This window comes from Pholcus phalangioides, unplaced genomic scaffold (genome assembly GCF_987345545.1).
Source record: "Pholcus phalangioides strain wild (caught in Gottingen) unplaced genomic scaffold, Ppha-v1.0 ptg000003l_1, whole genome shotgun sequence".
Classification (NCBI taxonomy): Eukaryota; Metazoa; Arthropoda; class Arachnida; order Araneae; family Pholcidae; genus Pholcus; species Pholcus phalangioides.
The window spans coordinates 26,106,248-26,123,001 of NW_028301596.1; the positions used below are offsets into that span (position 1 = coordinate 26,106,248).

Below are 16,754 nucleotides of genomic sequence, written 5' to 3' on the forward strand. Positions count from 1 at the left end.
TAACATTACTGTTTCTTAAATCTCAAACACTCTTATGATGTTTTTGATCAGTTTTGAATAAAGATTTAAGAATAGGTAGTTCGTTTGGAATTACCTAGTTTTGATAAAGATTTAAAATAAAAAAAATGTGTGTTTTTTTTTTTTAAAAGCTTAAACAAAAAAATTGTGTTTTGTTAGTCAATAAGGCATTGAGCTCGGCTCTTTGAAAAAAATCTTTTTTTTTTCAGAAAAAAAACCATGTTAAATATAGGTAAAATGGTTTTTCCGTATTTAACGCTGTTCTTTCCTCCATTTTTCGAATTCGAATATCTCTGAATATTGCACTAAGAAAACATGGAATTTGTTTTTGGCATCAGGAGAGACAGGGCAACAACTTTCTATTTGGAAGTTGTTGTGATGTCGCCCACGTGGTGTATGTTTTGTTGTAAGCCTGATTTTCCTTCACCATGTAAATTTATAGTCCCTTCTTGAAAATAAATATCGTAGTTTCAACCCTACGAGGCTACAATTTGGCGCCTAAAGTGAAATATGACGTTTTTTCCAACTCAAGGAAAATCGTCAGCATTCAGCCTGAACATACCTATCAATTGGTAAGTGAAACTTTCATAGCAAATGTTCGTCCGATGTTTGTTTCAACCTGAAAAGAATTCATCGCATTAGCTGTTTCAGAATTCGCGAAAATGTTCGTCGGGTGTGAAAATATTCATCTGATGTTCGTTTTCAACCTGAAATTGTATACAGTTTTTTCGAAATTCGCGAAAGTGTTCGTTGAGTGTGAAAATGTTTAATGTGTTTGATTTCTTTATATTGCTCTGCGATTCACAAAAGAATTCACCAAAACATCAGTTTATATATAGTGTGATATGGATAGCAAAAGGAAAGAAGAAAGACCTCATCGTTCTATCTCAAGCATTGGGAGTAGCAGTGTCAACCGACATGGCAGTCGTTCAGATAAAATCTGTAATAGTTGACCACGACGATTATGATAAGGACTTTATGAAAGAATTCCTGCTAACTGTCATCGATGAGAGAATTTCGGACTGTAAACGTCAAGATCAGAGGGAACAAGCTACACTTCAAGCGGAAAAAGAAATCGAAATCTGAAAGTTGGAAATGCAATTCAAACTTGAAAATCTCAAACTTCAAACCCAAGTCGCTTATAACAGTGCCAGCTCTGTGTCAACGTCACCAGAACTTAGATTTGAACTTCATAAACTGCTCCCGAGTTTCGATGATCAAAAGGATGACATATCCTTGTTTCTATCTCTCGCTGAACGACAACTCAAATTGACGAAGGTCCCTAAAGAATTTTGGGTATCCCACCTTATCACAGTCCTGCCAAGTAGTGTAACATCGCTCATCGCACAGGAACCTGAAGATAAAGCATCTAATTATCAACATGTAACAGGGGTCCTGCAACGTTTCCGATTATCGGCTGAAAAATTCCATCAACTGTTTGCTACTTACTACTGATAGTAAAAAGGAAGTTGAATCTAGGTTGGCAGATAACATTGGCTCTGACCCAAAATCATTTTTCTTGATACATTAATAATGGATGTGAGGGGACAGTTGGCCCCCTCTCGATAGGAGGCTCTAGGTTAGAGAGCATGTGTAGTGCTTTCAATGACTTTTTTGCGTCGGTTTTTAATGGAGATAATGATATTCTATATACGGGTGTTGCATGGAGTAATAAAATCCTCAACGATATTCAAGTAGAAGACGTGGTGGTCCTAAATCTTCTAAAAAATGTATGTGCAAGCAAAGCACTAGGACCAGATGATATCTATCCCAGGGTCCTCAGGGAATGTGCTAATGAATTGTTGGGGCCAGTCGCACAGATATACAGGAGTAGTGTTCCTGAGGGTATCGTCCCAAGGGATTGGAAACTTGCTAATGTTGTTCCGATATTTAAGAAGGGTAGTAGAGAAGCTGTGTCCAATATCGTCCAGTGAGTTTGATGAGTTCCCTCTCGAAAATTTTGGAAATTATCATCAAAAGGCAGTTTGTGAAGTGGATAGAGGAGAATAATGTATTGTCGGATAATCAGCATGGATTCAGGTAGGGGAAGTCATGTGTAACTAACCTCCTTTGCTTCTATGATCACGTGACGAAGGCTTTGGGTAAGGGCAAAAATTTAGATGTTGTTTACATTGATTTCCAGAAGGCATTCGATCGTTTCCAACATGGTAAACTCTTGAAGCGTTTACACGAGATTGGAATTGGGGGCAACTTCCTGAATTGGATAGAATCGTGGTTAAGAGATAGGTCGCAACGAGTTATGGTGAACGGGGAATTCTCTGATTGGACAGACGTCACAAGTGGAGTTCCTCAAGGGAGTGTCCTTGGCCCCATACTTTTTTCACTTTTTATTGATAAACTCGATCAGGGTATCGATGGGATTACTAGCGAATTCGTAGATGATGTGAAGCTAATGGGTGTAATCGGGAATCAAAACGATAGGGAGTTGCTCCAGACCAACTTAAACAGGATTGCAGCATGGGCAAATGAATGGAGCATGACGTTTAGTGTTGATAAGTGTATGGTCGCTCATTTTGGTTTGAACAACCCACGGTTCTCTTACGAGTTGAATGGTGTCACTATCCCGGATGCAACTAGGGTCACCGATTTGGGAATTCTTATTGACGAGCGGCTTAGGTTTTCTGAACATTGTTCATAGGTGGTCAAAAAAGCGGAAAGAATGCTTGGTCTCATTTTCAAAATAACCGTGGTGCGACAAAAATGATCAAAAACCCTCGGGCTAAGAGAATTCCCTCGGGCTAGATGATAATGAGGCAAGATCGTGATTCACCTGTCGGCACATCGATGACACGCCACACAAGACACTCGACTAATTTGACAAAAGATAACACAGGCACTAGTGACATCTCGTCACATGAAGAGGTCGAATATCGTAGCACGTTGAATGAAGTTGCAACCACATCATTGCAGGACGCACCACTAACTACCCGGACCAGCTCGCAACAGAATACTTGAACATTATTAGGTTTAGGGTGAGAGCTTCCTGCTCTACACTGAGAACTGCTTAGTTGATGAAGCAAGATGAACTGTAGAACGAATGAGAGAATACCCCGGGGGGTGCTCTAAAACTGGTTTTCTAGCTACTCTTTTCGAAAAATCAAGTGACGTCACCCGATTATTCACGCGACCGTCTCCCATTGGAACACTGAGTAAAATTACTGTTTTTTGATAATTTTTTTTGCATAGTTCTAATTCACAAAACACTGTCATTTTTTCTGAGTAGATGCCACAAATACCGCTGATTATCAAAATATACTTTTTTTATTTTTTTGAAAGTGTTTTTATTTTTGACTGATTTTTTTTTTCGACCCATGTATGCAATGTTAAATCAATGGGAAGTATGCACGTTTGTAAAATCAAAAGGGGAAACGGAAAGAGAATTATCAGAATGGGGAAAATTACAAGGGGACGCCAGAATATGTACTTGCTTGGCTGACCAATCATCTGGTTGCGGCCCTGCCCACATTACTTGTTGAACATAGAGAACAGGGCCTGATTTCCGCATGGGGAAGTGAAGCATTTGCTCTGGGACAGGACCGCAAATAGATGCTTGGTCAGTCGGAGCAAGCAAGTATTTTGGTGCCCCCTTGTAATACCGAAAAAAGGTTAGAGGATAAAATTCAGATCCGGAGCACCGGACCCGCCCGTTCCCCTCCTGGTCACGGCCCTGCCTGGGAGCTCCAAGATTGAAACAACATGCGTTCAATGATTAACAAAACCAGGGTCATGGATAACCCCCACCCCAGATGTCTGATTTGGGCCCCGACATGGATGTTCAGAATCTTCGGTTTGCGGATGAAAACAGGGATAAAATTAATTTCAAAATGTTTAATTGATGCTTGAATAATTTCTGCATAGTTACTACTGCACCACAGGCATTAGTGCATTATAATTCGATTTCATATACGTGTTACCCAGGCGTGTACTTTTTTAGTCTGCGGTCCACAAAGTGATACAATTATCGTGTTGTAAGCACTCGGTAGTTACTTAACAACATTTTCATGGAGCCGGATGATATCTCTTGTCCCACTGTCCCTGGACTGGAGGGGCAGTGGTACGTTGCATTATATATTTATTAATTATTGGGGGCTCAGTCCCCTGAACAATTTATTAGGGGGGGGGAGGGCCTCAAACATCTTCAACCCCAGGTTGTAGTGCCTATGGGACGGGGGCGGATTTAGTCATTCAGCAGCACAGTGCAAGAACAGTTTTGTGGTCCTGGTGATAGGGGTTAGGCCCTGAGGTTAACTAATTTTTGTTTTATAAATCCACCGAAATTTCTTTTAGGGGCGGGGTGGAAGTCTTCGAATTTGGATTCGTAAACAATTTTTCTGAGGAGGAGGCTCCAGTAAGTAGGGCCGTTCTAGCGCATGGGCAGACTGGGTATGAGCAGTGCAGGTGGTTACAAAGCTTCACGTTTACGAGAAATATGTAAAACAATATTTTGTCTACAAGGGCTGCAACTGGGGGGGGGGGGTGCCGGCGGGTCTGGTGCCCCGGGCACTGTGCTAGAAAGGGCGAAAATTTCACTCTTTAATCTCTCCTTCAACATTATGAGGGGGGGGGCGCGCCAAAATGCATGCTTGCCCTACTGACCAAGCATCTAGTTTTCTCCTTCATTTCGGATATTTTCTCCCATTGATGACATTTTCTTCTCTTACCAGTCGATCTACAATCCTCAGCAAAGAAAAAAAATTCGATATTTTTTTTGTGATGGACCTTTTCTGATGCCTTAAGCATGTGCTTTGTTTTCCTCAAAATGGTTAAATCCTGCCTGTTGTGACACAGCGGCTTTTCTTTGATCACTCCGCACGATAGCCGTTGTCTAAGCGCTTTGCCTTGTTTTATCTACCCTGGAAAGCTGGTTTTCTGGAATAAACTACTATATGTTCATATAGGCCCCCCTAAACATGCCCCTCACCACTCAGGGGACCGGGATGATTCCTCTCTATTATTTTTTTTTTGACACAAAAAATTCACTTATAGAGTGGCCCGTGAGCTATGGCCCACCAAAGAACCCAGCCTGAGACCCTGCTGCAGGATTGGAGATGCCTATTATCGTCCTTTTTTTTTAATGCCTTCCAGCATAATTAGTGAATCAGGACTACTCGTTATCAAGTTATCACCGCTTATGGTCATTTTTATTTGGTCTCGTTATACTGAGGACTGAGTATTTATCATTTGTTGAATTCTAAATAGATGCGTTTTGCGTCATTTATATACCCATATTGTGCATGCATTTCACTGTTTATGAAGGGGTGGCCAACATGCGTCCTTAGGTAATTTTTACTTTTTCAGTTGAAGAAATTATTTTTAATTTGTGAGAGAGAGATATTTTTCTTATGAATTAATGAGTCCTGTAACTAAACTTGAACCCCCCCCCCCCCGTAATTTACCAATAATGTATAGTAGGCCTTCTTTACGATGATTAAGTGACAGCTTTTTATTGAATTTCAGTTGCGTTTCTTATCTTCGAAACACCCAACCAGACGGGAAGAAAACTTGAAGGTGAGTGGGTGGGGTTCGCGCATCTAGGGAAATCTTAGCAACCCGGGCAAATATTATTTTGCCGGTCCCCCACAACTTTAAAATTCGATAATTTCATAACTGTGTTCGTTGTTCCCACCTAAAATTGCCACTCCCCTAAATTTTCTTACCCTGGGAAGTTGGCCCCCCACCCCCCTCAGTTCTGGCCCAGCCTAGGGCCTCCTTTGCCCTTTGAAGACCGGACACAGCCCGCTTCACATCTGAGAGAGATATCAAAGCATACCCGGAGGATGGGTGTGGCCGAAAAATTCAATTTTTTTAACATAATCATCACTCGTCAACGGGTCATTATATACAATAAAAAATCAACTATAATCACCATGATCTTCTGAAGTTCTCAAGGAGCCAAGGTTCTGGCCAAGGGGCTCTTGAACATTTAAAAATTGTTTATTTTTTTACTTAATTTTTTTAAAATCAATATTATAATTAACTTGTTTGATTTTGTCAAACTTTAGTCAAATTTTGTTGCAACGAGGCTCGAAAAATGTTTTGGCATCTGCCGTTCGGTTCTTTTTTATGTGATTTTGTAAGGGGGCTGAGTCCCCCCCCCCTATAATTTCCGGAAAAACAATTCAATGCGTCTTCTCTCTACTGCGTACTCGCCTGAGTCCCATATATACGGAACAACCAGCATCTTTCAGCCCCCCCCCCCCCCCGTAATGTTTTTTGTGTCGTGCCTGCGAATTTCCCACGTGTTAAATGAGTACTGTGTCGTTAATTTTACATTTTCAAGTATTTTTCCCCCTTTGCAGTAACTTTTTTTTAGATTCGTTTAAAAATTCAATACTAGCCCAAAAGGCTCTAAATAAATTAAAGCAATTAATTATCCAATTATTAATTTATGCCATGTGGAACTAACTACATGATTAAAACATTATTTGCATGTAATGTATTGACTATATATTCATAGGATGGGTCGTTAGGGGTCCCCCCCCCCCCCCCCATGATCTGGCTCCTGTAGAAGCCCTGGCCATTGGTACAGTTTTAATTTTGTTCCTGTCTCTCATATGGAAGTCTATTAGTTCCGGTCTCTTATATGGAAGTCATGTTAGCTGAAGGACACAGGATGAGTCTCATGAGAGAATGAGGTCCATCACAACTCTATTATATGGGGGTCTGTTGGTAACCTAGTGGTCCCCCATGATGTTTCACTTAGTCTAGTGCACCCCTCGGAGTGCAAATTATGTTTCATGTGTGTGGCAATATGCCTTTTATGTTTGCCTTTGTCTTTCCCTAACATGTGTGTCCATATGTGCCACCACACATCTTTGGGCTTCCTTTCGTGTTGGCATCATGCGACCCCCCCCCCCCTTCCCTTGTTCACAGTGAACAAAAGAAGAGACACTCTTGAGTTTGGCCAGGCAAACAAGAAAAGACCCCTCCCTGCTCAAAGAAACTTCGTTAGCCGTGCCTTCTGGCAGTAAAAGAGGGAGTGAAACTGGGGGGACTGAGCGGCAAGTAAGAAATGAGAGAGAATTATTGGCATGGAACAAAAAAGTCAAAGACCATCGAGAGTATTAAAAGAAATAAAATTTTGAGCAGATTGTTTCCATTATCTAATTTTTTTCGTTATAGCAAAATGAGGAAATCATTAACACAAATTTTTTAAGAGCCAAGCCGGGTCTTCAAAAATATTGGGGGGAGGGGGGGGGCCCATGGGTGGATACAAGTTTACGCCTATGTATATAACTATATATGTCACAGCAAAAATTATGGAAAATTAAGATATATTTTCTGCAAAATACATAACATTGCTGGTTGTGGGCAAAATTCTGTTTCACCAATGGAAAGCTAGCCACATAGCGCAACAGGCCTACAATGATACAATTATTCAATCATTAAACTTCACTCATAGTTAGAAAAACTGGTGGCAATGGCAGCATTGCACATAGCAAGCATTACACAGAACCAAACTTCACGTCAAGTTTTACTACACACACATTCCAACATGTATCAATTCATTAGAGTTTCTGGCGAGGAATATGTACGAGGTGCATATGTGGTTTAGTAGTATCATTCAAGGAATCATTGTTGAAAAAAATTATCATTCCTGTAAAGTAGTTAGACAGCAAATTATGATGAAAAATACAAAAATGTTCCATGAAATATGGGTAATATGGTCACCTTATGTATTGTGTTGGTTTTTATTGTGGGGAAATAAAATTGTATACAAAAGTATGTTTGCCAGATTTTTAAGTACATCACAGGATTTTTGTAAGAAAGTTATAGTATTTTCTAAAGGTTGTCAAGTCTGAATTCATTTCTTAATCTTCATATTATTGAGAATTTTTTTATGCACCATAGATTTTTATATATTCTATTATACTACTAATTAATTTATTTCAGATAATCTGTAAATACAAAAAACCACTCATAGTTGTTGCTCCAAAAGTTATTTTACGTCATCCATCAGCTGTATCAACTCTTCATGATATGTCTTCTGGGACAACGTTCAAGCCTGTGCTAAATGACAGTGTGGAAGAACCAGATAATGTAAAGAGCATTGTTTTCTGTTCGGGAAAGCATTATTATGCCCTCCAAAAAGAGAAAGAATTGAAAAATTCAACAGATACTGCTCTCATCAGAATAGAGGTATCCTTTTAATACTAGAATCATGGTTGTTTAGTTTAAACCATGGTTTTAACTAAGTAGTTTTTTTTAAAAAAAAAAATCAGTTTGGTTTTTAAAAATCAAATCAAAGTGGCTTAAATATAATTTTTTTTTCCTTGAAAAATGTCATATTGGTTCATTATTAGCCAAAATTGTTCATTCTTATCACATTTTACATTCTTGGGGATATTCTGTTGGTATATCTTTAAATGGTATAAGTGTTTTTTTTCCCCAAAAACTCTCATAAAAGTGGCTTGAATATATGTATATTTTCTTCATATAAAGTATCTTGGATATTTAAATTGATATGAAGAAGCCACAATTTCTCATTCTTACCACATTTTCTAACCTTTAGCTACATTCTGATGCTCTATTTTTAGCAAATTCGTTAATAAGGATTGCATTACTCATCTAAATGTAGTGGTGCATTATCTCTCAGGGGTTTTTTCCTTCACAAAGAAGCAGCAACAGTAGTGACACATCATGCTAGGGGCAGGTGGTCTTATAATCCAATAAGAACACCAGCTATCCCTAAAGGACAAAGACCAGTGTACTAGTAGCTACATTACCTCACAGACATTTTCATTTTCTTTCCCATAAGAAGTAGCACATCTCATACTTGTATATCACCCAGTCTTAATATTCAATTTTTTTTTATACTTTCACCATTAAGCCCAGTTAATCAAGGTTCTACTATATAATAGTAACAGATTTATGAAAAATCAGCTATATACAGGGTGATTATAATTTAAGTTTTGATTTCAAAAGTATAAAATAAGTACTGCACAGAATAACTTGAAAATTTGCATGGATACTCTTGAAGCAATGGGAATTTCTTTGGCAAAATAAATTAAAAAAAAAAAGAAGCAAAATGTGCAAGTAGATGATGCTGTACTTGGCAAGCTGGATAATAACATTTTGTATAACCACATTTCGGCACTTCAACAACATCAGTGTGTGGATAGTACAACTTTTATCAGGATGCAGATTGCAATACCAGCAAAGCAGCTGCTGAAGAACCATTTTGACAATAACAGAATGGCATGACACCTGGCCCGTCAGTTCACCTGGCCTTAACCCTTGCAACTTCTGGCTGTGGGGGGTACCTCAAAATGCTATGAACAGTGGTCGGATTGTAAACTTTGGTCACATCCACATCATGACCATGGCACATGGCCCCCACAAGGGGTGGGCTGGCAAGGCTCCAGCCCAGGGACCCGGGATGATTTTCATTATTTTTTTGTTTTTCACTCTATAAATCCACCATAAAGGGGGCCCGCAAAAGATCCCAGCCTAGGGGCCCTACTCCAGGATGTGGAGGCCCTGCCATGGCATACTCTGATCTGTTGTTGAACAAGCATTTTTGTGCTTTCACCTCATAGACAGAACACGGTGGACAACATTTCTTCAGCAAGTTGTAGTTATTTGTTCAATTATTTCATTTTTGTGATGTTTCCATGAATTATGAAATTGTGCAATTGTTATTAAGACGTGCAATTGTGCCGTGACTAGCTATCATTTGCATTCTGCAAGCGAATTTCCCACGAGTTAAATGAGTACTGTGTCGTTAATTTTACATTTTCAAGTATTTTTCCCCCTTTGCAGTAACTTTTTTTTAGATTCGTTTAAAAATTCAATACTAGCCCAAAAGGCTCTAAATAAATTAAAGCAATTAATTATCCAATTATTAATTTATGCCATGTGGAACTAACTACATGATTAAAACATTATTTGCATGTAATGTATTGACTATATATTCATAGGATGGGTCGTTAGGGCCCCCCCCCCCCATGATCTGGCTCCTGTAGAAGCCCTGGCCATTGGTACAGTTTTAATTTTGTTCCTGTCTCTCATATGGAAGTCTATTAGTTCCGGTCTCTTATATGGAAGTCATGTTAGCTGAAGGACACAGGATGAGTCTCATGAGAGAATGAGGTCCATCACAACTCTATTATATGGGGGTCTGTTGGTAACCTAGTGGTCCCCCATGATGTTTCACTTAGTCTAGTGCACCCCTCGGAGTGCAAATTATGTTTCATGTGTGTGGCAATATGCCTTTTATGTTTGCCTTTGTCTTTCCCTAACATGTGTGTCCATATGTCTCAACTAGCGGTTACCTGTGGCTTCCCTCACTTGAATTTGGTAATCCAAAAATTATTCCTTGAGACCTTAGAGAGTGAATTTTGAGAAATCCCTTCTTAGCGAGGCTTTGCATCATAAAATGAAGATACTGACAAAATTTCAAATTTATAGTTTCAGCGGTTTTCGCTCGGCATGAATTCTCTACATAGCATCTCAACCTCCTTATGACCCCCTTGTGGGTCGAATTTTGAAAACCCATTCGTAGCGAGTCTTTATGTCATAAAATAAAACTGCCAACCAAATTTCATAATTATTGCTCCAGCGGTTTCAGCTTGGCATGATTTCTCTGTATAAGCTTTGAACTCCCTTATGACCCCCCTTAAGGGTCAAATTTCGAAAAAACACATTTCTTAGTGGGTTTTTACATCATAAAATAAAACTACAGACTAAATTTCATAAATATTACTCCAACCAAATTTCATAAATATTGCTCTGACCAAATTTCATAAATATTGCTCCGACCGAATTTCATAAATATTGCTCTGACCAAATTTCGTAATGTGCCCTAATGTGCTTCCCTCTGAATTGGAAAATCAGCTGGACTATGTTTGTACACTTAAACGATGGTTTCGGCTCTCATATATAAGAAATTTTTCTTCTAATTTTTTTTATTTTACCTGCTCCAATACGTTTTGCCTGCGCGCGTTAATGAAATCGGTAAAGAAATGTGCTCATTCATGCACATTCTATTATGACGGCCTTTTCTTCTGATGCACATCTTTGTCTGATGATGCGCATCAATTCCGACGGTAAACTGCTGATTTTGACAGTCGATGCAATTGTTGAAACAACTGAACAAACTGCTCGATAAATAATGCCTTGCTTCATTCAACGGCATTTGGGTCTTTTGCGCTGTTTTGAGCCTACTATTGCCATGCATCGCTGCGCAATGCTGCTGTTGTGCACACGGTTTAATATAGATTAATACTGTGTTCAGTAGTTTTGTATTCGCAGGACACGTTTTCAATGAGCGTGGCTGCTTGCTTTGGAAAGTTTGGTCATAGGTAGTGAAGAAACTCTGATATGAGTTTCTGCCATCAAAAGCATTGATGGCGGTGGGGTCTAGGGTTACGAGTTGTCTGTATATACGACTTGCAAGGGCTTATGCAGGAATGGATTGCATTGAATATTCATAATAACCTGAGGGCTTAAGTGATTTCGCAAAGTTGATTGAAGCCATAGGTGGAGATACCGGGGGGGGGGGGAATCAAGGCGACCCCCCCCCCCCCCAATTAAAAAAATTTTTTTAGCTAGACAGAAGAGCAAAAATTGGATATTAGCCCCGCCACCTTATTAGGAAAACAACATGTATCCACTTATGCTTTTGTGGGGAGGAGGGGTGAAAGGCTTATGTGGCTTGAGCCCTTAGGGTCCAGTTTCTATGAGATATTGTATTAAAATCAACTTTAAATTTAAAAGTTTTTAAATATTTGAAACAAAATTCAGGTCTTTTTTATTAATAGCGTTCCCCTTTCATTAAGACCCTTTATTTTATTAGCCCAAACCCCTCAGGTGGTCGCTACTCACAGTTTGGGAACAACTGATGTAAGGAAATAGTCCAGCATGGCTCATTTTGTTGAATGCAGAGCTCCCACTCATTCCACTTTTTGGTAAAATGTCCTACTTTTTTAACAAAATCCTATCAACAAAATTTGTTTAATTGATTGTAATTGAGGAGGGAATCAATATATTGCCAAATAGTACAAAGGTAGTAGATTGCAATTAATGATTCTGCCAAAACAGAAATTGTATTGTTTTTAAGGTTATTTTTGGGGGGGGGGTGTATGTGGTGGTTCAGTAATTTTTCATTTGCTTAGTTTGAGGGTTCTACAAATAGAGTAGTCAATAAAAACTGCCTGGTTGAAAAAAAATAATTTTGTATTTACTACTTCATGGTCTTGGACAGTAACTAACATTCATGGTTCAAAATTATGGTGCACATTTTGTGTATAGGTGAAACAACAGTGCACATTACAAAGCAGTTGGATACATAGACCTATTCTAGGTTTTGTGACTTTGATAATACCCAATATCCATCCAATTTTCTTTTGTATGTTTAGGGCATGCAGAGGCACAAACAATATTTACAATGCTCAAGTACAATTACAAAGCTAGAATTGAAAGTGCTTCATTTGTCAAAAACGATTACACTGGCATTGACCACTAAAATTAAAAAAAAAAACCTTTTTAAAAGTGATAGACAACACAGTAAAACAATCTAGTCCACCTTGACTTATTTATATCGGACCTTGTTATTTACTTATTTTGCTTTTGGAAGTGGTATCGAAAGAGCGTCATTCTTAAAAACTTACATATATTCATAATTTGCCGTGTGTATTGTTGAAGAGAGTTTACAGACTGGACTGTTGAAGACTCCCAAAAACGAATAATATATATATTGTGAGGAGAGCAGAAAAGAATTATCTGTGATTGCTAAGACCTTATTTTGGCCAAATTTTTTTTTTTTTGTAACCAAGTCATTTCTGTCATTTTGCTTTGGCTTGAGTCAATCTTACAGGATACTGAAATAGTGTCCTATGAAAAAAAAAAAAAAAAAATTTAAGTTTTCGAAAAAAAAATTATAGGGATTTTTTAAATTATATCATGATTACATTTTGTAAGGGGGGGGTACCCTCCCCTATCCTACTTTTTCTAATTTTTGACTGGCCCCTGCAAATGAGAAAAGATCACAGAAAAGTCACCAAAAAGTCCCAGAATTTTGCTTTTGGTATTTGGTAGACACCCTGAAATCACTAAATATTGAGGAACTGTTATTTTCTAGAGAAATGCAGCTCTTGTTATGAACCAAAATGGAGAAATAGTTTTGACTGTACCCAAAAAAAATGGTCTGTACACCTAGTAATGAACCTGAAATTCCAAGATACGCAATCAAATCTCAAAGACCTGGCACAAGAAATTAGGTCATATCAATGAAGTCGATCTGAAGTCTGTGCAAAGAAACAATGTTGTCCAAGGAATGTACTTTAATTCAAATGAAAAATTCAATGACTGTGAAGCGTGCATTCAAGGAAAGATACCAGAAGTCCCATTCAAGATAAGAAAAGATCCAAAAAATCTGGACTTGTTGGAGATAGTGTATTCAGTTTTTTTTGGGGGGGCCAGTGCGAGTAACACCTGGTGGATCAAAATACTTTGTAATTTTTATTGATGAAAGTTCCAGACATTGCAGAGCAGGGCCACAACTAGATGCTTGGTCACCCGGACAAGTGAGCATTTTGACTTCCCCCCCCCCCCTATAATGTTGAAGGAGAGGTTTCAGAATGAAATTTGCCCCCTCCCCCCAGATCCAGTACCCGGGCATGAGACCCATCTAGTTGTGGTTCTGTTGCAGAGTGTATTTCCTGAAACAAGTGCTGAAATTCTTCAAAGAATATAAAAATGTAGTTGAAAATCACATTGGCAATGAATTGGGAATAAGGTTGGCCGTTTTGCTGGCAGAAAGGTATTTTTTCCAGGTCAGTGGTAAAAAGTGGTAAAAACCAGGGCGAGAATTATCCCAGAAATATTTCTCTTTAATGGCATGGTATGTGTTTAAGTGTCCAAAGTGTGTCAAGTGATTGGCTGCAAGAATGTGTTGCTTGAATTTTTTAGATATTTGTAGTATGATCTTCTGACCCCCTCGAGTGAGTGATATTGTGCATAAGATCATTTGATTAGATATACCCTGAGCTTTGAGTGTTATCATCTTATAACGTAGAGATTAATGCTTGACAATTTAGGATCTTCATGCTGAGCTAACTTTTATCTCCTCTGTGGTAGGAAAGTGATTTGTAGTGTATTCACATGAAAGTCACATGAAAAAATATCAGTGACTTGGTTTTCGAAGACTTGACTAATTCAAAATGATAATTAAATCTGAGAAATGCAAGCCATGGAGTGACTGCTTCCTCTTTAATCCGATTTTGATAATTTGGTCAACAGCATTATCACACCAATGTCTACCATACAAATAGTACTTAATTTCTTTTACAGATTCCACAATGGCCATTAATTCTTTCTCCATAACAGTGTATCGAGTTGTGTGTGATTTAACATTTTGGAAAATTACGCAGTTGGATGTATACTATTAGGATTGTCTATTTATTGACCAATCATTGCACTTAATGAAACGTCACAACTGTCAGTAGAAAGAATAAATTCGTTGTGTTGAAATCCGGATGAATCAAAATGGAAGGTTGCAAAAGTTTTGGTTTAAAATGTCAAAAGAATTTTGTTTCTCTTGGGTCAGACGTCGGGCGTGATTGACCCATTGCTTCTGGAGGAGTCAAATGCGTCGTGCACCGCACATTTTGCCATTGTTCTCTTCGCTCTCTCTCTCATGTTTTCTTTTGCTTCCCTTCAAACCGGAGCATGCAGATGACAGAGTAGCTGATACCAAGGCCATGTACTATAATATAGCCGCCCCGATCTGATGCACCATGCTAGGAAAACACAAACGCGTAGCGTAATTATGTAACACTTTTCTGCCGGCACGAAATGGTCTAATTCGGTTAATGCTATGCAAAAAAACATTCCTAGGAAAACCCAGCTTAAGATGAGGGATATTTAGTTGCTTCCCTGAATGAGGGGCCGTGTACATCTTGTTGAGTCATCAAATTTAAGATAGAAAAATTACAGTTCAAGTTGGGCCAAGTTAAAAATTAACTATCGGCATCAAAGCCGGTTTTATTCAAGGCAAGTGAAAAGATAAGATACAAATACACATCATTCAGTCTATATATATATATATATACAGTCAGTAATCCGCCCATCTGGCGCTACGAACAAAACAACCAATGAAAACAGGTTTACTCGGCACCGTATTCAAAAGTGAAGATAACATCAGTATCAGAGAAGGAAAAAAGATCTTTATCGCTCGACGCGAGCGGATCAACATAGGATGCCTGATCATGGGAAAAGAAAAATCAGCATTTCTGCCTAACAATTGCTCTCCCTCACATGATCATGAAAAAAAAATAAATAAAATGTTCATAATCGTAATACAAGATATTTTTTTTTTTAACATCAAATTCTACATATTCAAAGCAAAATTGTATAAAAAAAATTGATATATACATAAAAAAAAAAACTACGAAAATTTCAATGATCGTTCTTTTAAACATAATATTTGAACTTTCATGAAAATTTTATTAACAAATTTTTTAAATTCATATTTACACAAAGGTTTCGTAAAAATATTGGCTAGATTATTTTTACCATTAATGCGATGTAAATCAAATTTTCGTTCATACACAAGATTTCTTAAAAAATGATATTTTATATGTATGTGCTTAGTTCTATTATTTTCAATGGGCGAATTTGAAAAATCAATCGCTGCTTGATTTTCACACAAGAGTTCATTTTTGTAATTCGATGTAAGTTTAAATAAATTCAGATCATTACATTCATTTATTATTTGAGCAATCCACATAAGTTCCTTTGACAGTGTGTCCAGCCAAGCAAGCAAACTAATAATGTGAAAAATAATCTTATTATTGAAAAATTGACGACAGGGCTAAAAACTTTGTCGTATGTTTCCCCTTTACGCTGTCTATATTCCTGAGCAACAAGACATGCCTTATACCATACTACTTCTTGTTTTTCATTTCTCTTTGACGGTATAGACCCACCTGTTTCCCACAATAGGGGTATTATCGGATTTAGGCACTAAATCCCAGACATGTAAATAATGTCTATAAATAATGTCCAAATAATGTCTATCTGACATTATTTGCATTTCATCCATCATGGCTTCATGCCACTGCGCCTGTTGCGGAGATCTTGATGCAGCATTATAATTCTTTTGGAATATTAATATCAACAAAACATGCTTCTGGTGTAATATTAGAATCAATATCATTATTTTTCATTACACCTGAATATGTATTTTTTCCGCTGAAATCAAAAAAAGATTTTATTATAACCCAAATACGTGCAGTGTCTCGATTAGATGTTTCGGGATTGTCAAAATTGGATTTAAATTCTTTCTTTACAACATCTAACTCCTCAGATTCCGAATCAGAATCACCTTTTATATCGTCCACCTTTTCGGGTTTACGATCACACTCTGAGTCTCTTTCAAAAGATCACTTTCAGATCCACTTTTAATGTAGATAAATGTTGGTCTTGTGTCCAGGACGGCTTTTCGATCACAGTTCTTAAAGGTAACATTTATAGTTTCAATTGTACATCTCTCGTCGGGTATCCAAATTCGATAGCCACTAGTGTATAAAGCATAGCCCACCATGATGTCCTTCTTGGCTCTCAAATTTAATTTATTTCTTAGCTGTTTAGGCACTACGATGTATACTGTACCATAGCTGCCAAGTCTCCCGAATTTTAACTTCATCGCTCGACCTCCCGAAAAGTTCTTAAATCTCCCGAATTTTTACGAAAATCACAAAAATCCCTAATTG

General features: G+C 38.0%; 1 protein-coding gene across 3 annotated transcripts in view; it reads left to right on the plus strand.

Annotated features, from left to right (window-relative positions):
* Window positions 1-16,754, plus strand: part of LOC149088343 (2-oxoadipate dehydrogenase complex component E1) — an 846,788-nt gene that overhangs the window by 753,107 nt on the left and 76,927 nt on the right. For all 3 annotated transcript variants that reach the window (XM_089247246.1, XM_089247241.1, XM_089247249.1), the window contains one exon: window positions 7,933-8,178. In XM_089247246.1, coding sequence (XP_089103372.1) covers window positions 7,933-8,178 — 246 coding nt within the window. The remainder of the gene's footprint in view (window positions 1-7,932; window positions 8,179-16,754) is intronic.